General features: G+C 40.3%; 1 protein-coding gene across 1 annotated transcript in view; it reads right to left on the bottom strand.

Moving 5' to 3' along the window:
• Positions 1–8,335: 8,335 nt before the first annotated feature.
• CTDP1 (CTD phosphatase subunit 1) overlaps positions 8,336–10,843 on the bottom strand; it is a 98,082-nt gene continuing 95,574 nt past the window's right edge. Inside the window, exon 12 of the mRNA XM_085309995.1 lies at positions 8,336–9,363. Coding sequence (XP_085166121.1) covers positions 9,222–9,363 — 142 coding nt within the window. The 3' untranslated portion in view covers positions 8,336–9,221. The remainder of the gene's footprint in view (positions 9,364–10,843) is intronic.

The following is a 10,843-nucleotide window of genomic DNA, read 5'->3' as shown; positions in this document are numbered from 1 at the left end:
GGGGAGAAAACAAGAATTACTCACAGACTTGTTCTTCAGCACTTGTGCTGCAGCTATTAGTGCCTTAGCCTCATGCTTCCCAAATGAAGGCAATTAAAATAAAAGTTATGTAAGGTCACATCTGAAATTAACCCATGTTACGCATCAGTTTGCATCCATTTGGAGGTGGACAGCAAGTAGATTAGCAGAGCTGCTTTCCYGTAATGAAGGAAACGAGGAGCTTTGCTAAATGGCCTGTGCACTGGGCTTTGCCGTAAATGATGAAGACAGTAGCAGACACCGGGCGCATCCAGTCTCACTGAACGGTAAACAGCACTTGATGAAGACAACAATGTCTACTCAGATGAACTGCTATTTTGCCATCTTTTCCACTTCATAGACCAACAACCTTCTCACATAAGGAAACACTGTGCAGCTTTTGTTCACAGCTCCAAATTCCTCCTCCTCCTGTCGTTAAAAGTGCTGCAGGTTTGTAACAAGTAGACATCCATGCTGTGGTCTGATTAATCTTAGTGGATACAACATTGAGAAGTGATACGTGTGTTCCCTATCTCCCACAAAAATGTGGTTTGTGCTGACAGGCTATTTTTGATCACAATCTTACAATCCTTATAGAATAAAACTGACATCATGAAATTCCAGTGCTAAATCTAATGCATATCTCACAGTCATTAGAAATAATTGTAGATTATACCTTGTCCTGGAAAAATACCTGACAGATCTCTTTTCTTGCCTAGTACCTACATTCAGATTAAATGCACACGAAGCATAAGCTGTGGCATGAGAAAAGAGATTTTTTTTGGCAACAAACAACTTTCAGACTGATGAATTTCTTTTCTCTTCAATCCTGCAGTCCACCTGGGGCACCTGCTTTCACCTCTCCTGCTGCCTTCTGAAATTTAAAATACAAGAGAAGTTTTTAAGCACAATGCAAAGACAGAGTGCCAGGAAGTGGCCCGAATTACCGACAGAAAGAATCAGTCGAGGTGAAAAGCAGAGACTCGTCCACGCAACCAAGCTGAAATGGCATTTTCACCAGTGAAGAAAAGACAACACTCGCTGAAGCAGATAGATGGCAATTATTTTGGACACAGCTCTGGAAGTTACACAGCTGTGATATATATTCAGAAGTGCCGCTGTTTTCTGGGACAGTAACTCAAGTYGGAGCTGGAGAGGATGCCAGCTGCATGACCTTGTGCTGTTCAGGTAGCACAGAGTTTCTGCACAAATAGGTCCCGCAGCGGGGTTCCCATGTGATCTGAGAGATTGGCTGAGAACTTGGATTCAAGGGCAGAAAGAAAAGATTATAGAAACAGAATGGAGTATTTTTCATTTGGCATTCAATGTCAAGAGGAAAAAAAAAGCTTTTCTGTGGGTTGCAGCTATAGTATTGGGAAAGACAAACTTGAATTATTAAAACATTTATTTACCCAAGTACATGCTGAGCTCTCTGAGGACCAAATGCATCCACTTAATTAAAATAGAGAACTTCCCAAGGACCATTTATAATGGCAGTAAGTGACACATTTAATACCTGTGTCCTGAAAGGGTGATACATATCCATACTGGTAAATCTGAAAATATAAGAAGCTCTTCTGACTTCTTGCTACACTCCTGCCAAAAAGCACCAGCACTTGGTCTGAAGACAACATGATGAGGAGGAGGCTGTTGCCTACAGGCTTTGTCGCTGACAGTTGATCAATAGCAATGGTAGGTTGTATTTTAGTGAGAACAGCTTGCCTGCTGGGAAAGAGCGACAACATCCAAAATCTGACAGACAAGGCAGGCAAACATTCTCAGGGACTTACAGATGCTGGCCTTCCTTAGGGAAGGGAAAATGAAGGGAACAGCCCTTCTTGGGGTCCTGGGAAGGGCCAGGATATATTGTTTATTGTTCCTGTGAGCACAGACACATCTTTGTCATTCACTTCTTCAAGATTTGCTGTGGCAAATGCGGAAGGGGCAGAAAAGAGAGGTCTGCCTTGTCTATATGCATAGGAAATCTTAGATAAGGATGGATGTTTTGTCATCGCCTGTTAAACCTATATGACTTTGCAGTACAGTTACTGTCTACCAAATACCATAAGAAATTGGTATGAGAGAGGATAGTGGGTTGGAGGATAACTAGGATAACTACCCTGGATGAAGGTAAATAAAGAGGAACTCCTCGCTCCGTTTCTTTGTTCTGGTTTCCTCCTGGAGGGTCACACTGACTCACAGTGGCCAGTTCAGCAGAAGAGGGCAGCAAGCAGTTGGCTATCCTACAGATGTGGTAACAAAATGCACTCTTTTTACCTACGGAGTTCAACATTTGTTCAACATCTGTTCTGCCTTTAAGTTGCTTTCAAATCTATCCAATGGCTAAATCATTCTAGCTCCTTCTTTGGACAGAGATACTTAGAAGTACCATATTAGCTTACATTCAAGCAGATGAGGCCCTCTGTCTTGTCAGGGAACAGAATTAGGACAGAAGATGGAAGGAAGAAAGAATTCATCACAGGAGGAGCATCCGCTGCTACGGGAGCTCTTTGTCATGAGGGTGACTTGGCTGCATTAATGTGGCAGCGCAGTCTCTGTGGGCATGAAGATTACAGAGGTGAGAGATCTCCAGTGGGTTTATAAAGTGTCAGTGCATTTTGGCAATGGAGAGTAATGCAAACACATCAAACCTGTCATCTGCTTGACATACACTACGCAGAATCTGTGCCAAAATCAGCCCCTGCCTCTCCAAATGCTCTTAATATGCTGGTCTTGGGATACATGAACAGCCACCTCATGCCCRGGCATGAGAACACAGATCGCCTCTGTGATCACCAGCAAAATGGGAAAGCATCACGTACTGTGAAAGGAGTAATTGGCTGAATCAGAAACAAAGCTTATGCRAAACTGAGTCTTGGCTTTTATGTAATTTCTGTTTCTCCAGTTTTAGCAGTTTTGCTTTCCCAGTGCTTGGCATGCTTCTCAGACTTTCTCTTCCCATCTGAAAATCTCAGATCAATATGTCAAAACTACTGTGACATATATATTAAAGTTCACTTAATAATTCCTCTTTGAAAGAAGAGACATTTGGAGGGAGTATCAGACATCAGTTACATCACGTAACCCATCTGTAACCTGTTGCAATGAAGGGGATCAGTACAGGAGCTTGAACAGCATGAACTCAAAGCCAGCATTCATCTCTAAAAGAAAAATTGGAAAAAAAAATGGACAGGAGAAGGAAAAGAATCCTTCCTAAAGTGCAGTGACAACTTTTGCTCCTAAGTAAGCTGTAGAGAGCCACCACAGCAAAAAAAAAAAAAAAAAAAAAAAAAAAAAAAAAAAAAAAAAAAAAAAAAAAAAAAAAAAAAAAGCTGCTCTCTCTCTAGGCAGAAAGGAGGAACTATGACATTAGGGTAGAGTCCTGCTGCAGAAGACAGAGCAATGTAGCAGTGCCTGTAATGAAGTCAAACAAAATCATTTCCCCTTGTAAAGTTCTTGGTACCTGGCCAGAAATAAATAGCTGATAATGCCAAGGCTTAGATAAAGGACTGTCTTTAAAGCGTGGTAAGAAAGTCTCAGGTACAACAGCTATAGGACCTCTTGCAGAAGGCTAGGTGTTGATATTATTCCCCGGGCTAAAGAGAGAAAACACTGGCCACATGCAAGAGTCTATCACAGCTAATATACTGCTGTTTGCTAAAGCAAAGCAAGTCTTCCTTGCTGTGAAGGACCCCTTCCCAAATTCCATGCTCTCAAAGAGAAGTGTAGAAGGGCAGCAGAAGATCAAAGCTCAACCAACCAGACTTGGAAGACAACAGAGCTTCTGACAAGTAAGTCATCCAAGAGCTTCACCTCTTAGAGAAACCTGAGAGCGAGGACCCACCTACCTTGTGCCTCCTCTGTCTTAGCCATCACAGAACAGTTAGAAGAAACTTGTGTGAAACACACACCACTGATCATGCTCCTTGTACTGTCTTCCCTTCTCCCTTGCACATCTCCTCATTTTTAATTTTCCCATTTACATGAGTATATTGATGAAAACAGACACAAACCTTTTTCTTTGAGGAGAAATATCACTGGAGGATATATGGGCCCAGTGGAGATGCAGGAGAGCAGCTGCATCCTCTCTGTGAGGAAAATAACCTCACAGCTGCTGGGAATCAGCCAGCTGAAAGACTGGCATGGAAAGCCAGCCCAGAAGCAAAGGCAGGTTTCTCCATTTATGACTACGAGGTGTATGACATTGAGGAATAAAGTTTCCCTAGATGAGAGAATTTCCTCCCTCCACATGAAAGTATTCATACTCAACCTAAAGAAGGGCAGTGTGTTCACTTACTGGTATTATTTGGACCACTCCAAATACTTCAGTTCATGTATGTAAAATAAAGCCAGTCTAAGAGTCTGAAAACACCTGTGGGAGTTATTTGCTCATCTAGAAGAAACTGAAACCTACCTAGACTAGCTTTGTGAAATCTCCGGCACTTCAGGCAGAACTGAGTGTGCAAGAGGCAGACCACCATGGCCTTCATCCTCCTATTGCTTGTGAGCAGCAGCAGTACCATGGCTGTGTGGTAGGGCCTGAGCGCTGCCTCTGGGTCCAGCAGCTTCACGGTGGGGAAACACAGGGGCTCCGCTGGGCCAGCAGCTGGGGAGCAGCAGCATGCCAGCACGCGGAAGAGCCTGGCRATGGAGCTGTGCCAGGGGAAGAAACCTTACATCTAGGGCTGTTTCTCACATTTCTGCGAGGAGATCAGAAATGTGACATGAATATGAGATGAGGCCATGCAAAAGCTGCATATTCTCTTAGTTTGCTTTAGATGGGGAGGGGAAAAAGCTGGTATAATCAAAATAATATGATAAAATAATGGCTACTAAYAATGCATGAGTAGGAAGTAAAATCTCATTAAAAAGAGAGTACAGAAGAAACTGAACACCGCATATAAAGGGAAGAGTCTAGGCAATGCACTTGCAGCAAGCCAGGCTGCTGTAGCTGCTGCCTGAGGGAACGCTGCCTCCCCTTGCTCCTCAAGGGCCCGTGGGAGAGAAACGGCTGTGCCAGGCTCCCGACCCAAATGTTTCCAAAACGACAACTGAAAGTACAAYGGATAGCAAAAACAACCTAAAAGCTTAAGGGGAAGGTAGTGGGAACACGAAAGAAGTGATGGGAAAATGTTCCTTGAAGTGATGGGATTGGCCACACAACGGCTAGCGTACATGGAAGAATATAAGAAAAAGAGACAAATCAAGACAAGGCATGCAGTGGCCTAGACTGCGCAGAATAAATTTGGTTTGGGCAAGGAGAAGAAAGAGGACTTGGGAGACTGCTGAGAACACAAGCAAAAGAAATAATGCCCAGTTGGTGCACAGACCTCCTCATATTTTAAGTTTCACACCACGTAAACATACCTTTTTTATGTTATCAATTTGATTGGCAGGCTTACCTACCAGGGAACATTTCTACTTAGAAAATCTGTTTTTAAGAACTTCTATCTGCATTTTTGTTTTTTAATTAAAAATAGTTCACAAATGTTTTCATTTTGCATATGCCTGATTTAATAATTTATAGAAGACTTCTCATGCTGAATTTTATGCTACATGAAAAGAGCCACTTTTTATTCATTTAAGGCCACTATATATTCATTCTCTGACTTGTCATCTACTGCAATGTTCACTGTAATAAAAATAGGCAGAGCTGAGAAATCTTTAGGTACAGCTCCAAGTTTGTGTGTGTGGATTTTCACGCTTGTAAGAAAGTCACCTATTCTCCAAGCAGTAGTGCCAAGAAGGAAACTTGAGACTTTTCACCTTCTGCAGAGGATGTTACTATATAACACTGAGAAGATTCAAAGGCCCACTGCACATATGCACAAAACCTGACAGTATTTGCACGCTTCGAGTTTTTCACATCTCAGTGCTAAGTGATACCATTCTCACTGCTTCCCCTCCCCTCTGCCAACACAYGCACACACAAAGAGAAAAGGTTGGCCATTAGCGGACAGTTTCTGCTTGTAGCACAAGTCCCATCACATACCTGTATGCAAACCTGTGAAGTCTTCCCATTCTCCTAAGAACTGCCTAAGGCAAATGGAGCAGGAAAAAATTAAAACTGTAGATCTTTAAACTAAAAAGATTGCTTTTTACACCCTTGTTGTGCTCACTTCCCTGCTGGATATCACTTCTGACACAGCACTGCCCAGGAAGTTCAACAGCATGAGTGAGAGCCCCTCCTGGCAGCAGGTCCTCGCTAGCTCTCCTGGGTACAGAAGTACACAACATACAACCTCCTAATGTACACAAGTACATTAGATAGGAAGGAAGATGGGGGGAAAAAAGCCAAAGTCAAGAGAGTTTGATCTTATGGTTGTTAAAGTACATCTGGAACAGCAAGCCAAAGGATAGGGGTCATTTTGTAAAGAATCTAAAAGCCATTTCATTAAGCACATTTATTGCTTTTCTAGGATACTTCTGCACCTAGAAAAAAGCATAAGTTAGTGGGAGTGAGTGACAATTTCATATATGGAAGGACTTCTTGCAGGCAGGTTAGCCAGGGCATTTATCATCTCTTCAATTTTCAGTTCCCATTTCTCTCTTAGGCCTGAGCAGAGTCTGGTGACTAAATTCCTGGAAGCAGCTACCTAAATGAGCATGACTCTGCTTTTAAACAGAAAGGGGACTGAAAACCTTCRGGATTGTCCTGGCAGCGTATCAGCACCTCTCGAAAATCACCGCACCAGGTCATCCTGCATTCGGAGGGTTTGGGTACAACAGTTATTAGAACTACCTGAATAATTAATGTAAAAATAAGAATTGACTGTGATGTAATGACTACTACAGAACTCCTAGGCTTTAACTCTAGCAGCGCACGGCCTGCCGCCAACAGCTCGATGCGAGTGCTAACTGCAGGCTCTTTGAAATCCCGTAAACGCACAGAACTCTACACCGGGCCGGGACACGCAGATACGTGCAGTTCTCACAGTCTGGTGGAGAGTCAGCATTTACACAGGGCTCTGGGTGMTACTGGGTCTAGCAGAGAGTTGATGACTTTTAGGATCCTGCCCAGACACACAATATTCGTTAAAACAGAAGTGGCAGTCATAAAATAAAACTGGGAACAGGATATAGTCTTTCACACCAAAAAGCTCTCCAAACTTCACATGGATAGAATGACTTTTCACTTAACACTACAAGACAGCTGCCTTTGCAAGGTCACTTTGCCACTTTGCAGTGGTGGAGCTTCCAGCGAGCAGTCCAAACTCAGACCGAACATTTCTGAAGCAGTAACAATCTACTGATTTTTGCTCACTGGCTCTATTTACACTCTGAATTTGAATGCTGTCATAGGACTGTGTGATTGGCAAAGATCAATAAAAAAGGTTCTCTGCTGAAATGCAAGTGGCAGAACCATTTGCAGCATCACAGTGACCCCCAAAGTTGGCATTATTTCAAAGTATTTTAACTAGCCTTAACATAAGAGAATAAAGTACATAACCCCCCTGACACTTTACTGCTGAATTGCAAGGAATCACCCTCTAATACCTGAGGAGGCTGCATTGAAGTTGTTTTTTTAAAAAATTTTGATTTCCATTTTTTCAAACATCAGGGTTTTTTTCTTTGTTAAAGTTCAACTAATTTGGAGAAGTCTGGCTGGTTTTCATGGAGAACTTTAGCAGATGGCATGTGTGTGAATATCAAGTCAGCTAAACATTTTCTCATAGCAAAACACTATTTTTGTGTCATGGATGTTGACCTTGCATTCTGAAGAGGAAAAGCAGTACTAAGCCGAAAAGATTCTATTTTCTCAGACAATCTTCCCTTTTTTTGCCAATACTAAACGTCAAAAGCTAGCCTATTCTGCGTCAGCCAGCTGAGATTCTACTCCAAATCCTCTGTGTTACTGCTAAGTGACAATACTAAGTATTTCTGCAGTAGAAATTACTTCCTTATAACCATGACATCTGAACTAACGAGTCTTCTTTTGCTCATATGTTTTAGAGAGATTTGTCTCTCCAGTTGTTACTAATTCAGAATAAACCATAGTTCCAGTCTAAAAAATCCAATATCACAGCAATAACTCYTAATATACTTTGGCAATACTTTGCAGTCAGTCAAAGAGACATTAGAAAATGTCAGAATTCAATAGTCTAAACATCAAAGAAAAGGCAATTTTTAAGCCAATGTTTGTTTCTCTTCTTTGGCTAWGTCACTGCCTGAGCCTGAAATTCTGCAGCTACTTCCAGTATTTTTAATTATTTTCACACAGAGTAAAGGAAGGATAATAAAGAAAGGTGCCTTGTGTTTGATAGAAGCAAATGTCAGCTCTTACTGACTTTTGTGATGCAGGAAAGGGAAACAAAACTTACAAAATGGGTTTTTATTAAATGAAAGAAAATCTGTTTTGTGGGTCAAATATGAAATAGAATATACAAAAACTTTACATCAGGTCTCTTGTCAAAGAAATTGAATCCTATCTAGACTGAAGTAGCACTCATTCTTTCCAAGAACAACACAAATGGGTGAATATCCTTCTTACAGCAATATGGGATCACACAGTATGCTGTGCTAAATTTCCAGGTTACAGAGAAAAAAAGTTAAAAACCTAAATGGTGTCCCTAAGAACCCAGCTATTCCACAAAGAAACTTAAAAACATGAGTTTTGATCATTGTGTTTTCTTTTAGAAGCAAATGACAGGTAGGTCAAGTTCACAAAGCTTGCATATCACATTCTCTGTTTCTATACAAATATAAACTGTTCTTTTTTATTTTAAAAATCCTTTTATATTTGTTAGTATTTATTTGTGGAAAAGGATGACCAGATCATCAGGTTCCTGCTGTGTTACCCAAACAATTCCATCTCTTTTATCTCCTTCTCTCTTTTGAAGACTGTTACCCCTAAACCACAGACTGCAATATTTAAAAAAGTTGCTTTATGTTAAATCACAAATCTTTGTATTACTGTCCTGTATACGAAGGTTCTGCAGAGCTCATAACATGTCTTTGGCATAGCACACCAAGTCTCATTTAATACTTTTTTCTTTTAAAAAAGTATATTTTCCTTTAGTAAAACACCTTAAAAACATTTATTTCTGATTTTGTAAAATAATGTGTCACCTCTTGTGTTGCTTTGCAAAATATACACATACATTTTGGAAAAACATTGAGTACTGACAGAAGGGACTCATCCGAAGTCTGATCTGTTTATGAGAAGTAAAACATAATTACAAATCCCCTCTTTTGTATGAATGTCACATGAAGTCATTCAATTCAGCTTCAAGTGCTGCTGCCATTTCATCCGCTTCAGAACTGCTTCCTTCCTCATCTTCGTTGCTTGATTCTTTACTGGATTCGCTGGCATTATCATCTTCCTCCAGCTTGCGCTTGTGACCCCTGAAAGAGTATACACAGATWATGTCTGTGAACAGAGGTACCTGACTGCTCATTAACTGAGACCACTGTTTTTTGACAGGAGAAAAAAACATTGAGCTGAAGGACTCTAAACCTGTTTTTCATATCTAGACAAAAATAGTAAAACACTTAAATGAACTAACTACTGCACACACACACACACCTGATTTTTTAATTGCTATTATGCACTGTCAGCTGTGGGTACAAAAAGCAAAGTACTGTTAATTTATTATTCCCATTCCYTTGAATAAGGAATCAAAACAAAGTATAAGACTTTGAAAAAAATGAGTTGATTTACTTTCTTCTCATGTCCTAAAAGAAACAAAAAACCAACCACAGGAATACTAGAAATGAGAGATTATCAAAATACATTATATTTTTATAATACTTTGAAATATACAATTAAAAAAAATAAAACCTTAACTCTTCAACCAAATCAAGAACCATGAATATACTAACAAAATAGTAAAATAAATAAATAAAACTAAATTGTGTTAGCCTTACMGGAGACACAAAGCAGCAGGTATACCTTGTAATGGTCAAGAATAAAATGGCCAAAATCTTATCTGTCTAAGACTAGATAGACTAAAAAGCAATGAGGATCACTACTAATGCTAACTGCTTGACTGTTGTGGACAGTATCTCTGTGAAATCTGAATGGGTGCAGAAGAGATGAACCTATTTACCCATTTTTTCAATTTCTGCAGCAAAACCTTTCCCATYTTCCCTTCCAGACTACGAGTGAAAATAGCCTGCTCTTCTTCAGAGGCTGCATAWAAACAAGACGATGAAATTCTTGCAGGTGAGATCTCTCCTACTCCTGTTCAAATGCTTTTTAGAATTTCGATGCTTCTGTTTAATCTTGTGCACAGATCAAACCTCCCAGTTCTCTTAGTTTATTTATTCACACAACATCAAATAATGTTCAGTAAATGTATAAGATAGCTTATCCTACTAATAAAGTAAGGAATCCCTTTAGAACAGAATGGAACTAAATCTGAATGAAAGCCAGAAAACATCTATCATAAGGCAACCAAATATCACAATAAAAAATAATGAGAGAATAACGACTAACAAATTTTGAACCTTAATTTAAAATGTAAGGCAAGCATCCTTAGCAAGAAAAGACTGACGTTTGCTCCTATGGCAATTCCTGGATTCCTTTACAATTGTAAAACCAAAATCAATTTAACTTTTAATTTTCCACCTTGGCAGAAGAATGACTGCTGTTGAGAAAGAGAGACTGTACAACCAGTTCAGATAAATGTTAAGACTCTGACATTTCATGTTTGGTGTAACTTTCTGGAAAAGATTCAGAAAAGTCTAGAGCTGCCTCCACAGGCTCTGCTGCATTTCCTCTAGAGCTGAGGCAAGGAGACAGGCTTTACAGTGCGACTCACAGCACCTCTGTTAAGATCGACCTCCCTTGAGTAGCAGCAGTTTTGTCAGTACCTCTCAGAAA

This window comes from Rhea americana, unplaced genomic scaffold (assembly GCF_003343005.1).
Source record: "Rhea americana isolate MKP2758 unplaced genomic scaffold, rheAme1 scaffold_31, whole genome shotgun sequence".
Lineage (NCBI taxonomy): Eukaryota > Metazoa > Chordata > Aves > Rheiformes > Rheidae > Rhea > Rhea americana.
This window is presented reverse-complemented; position numbering and strand designations above follow the sequence as displayed.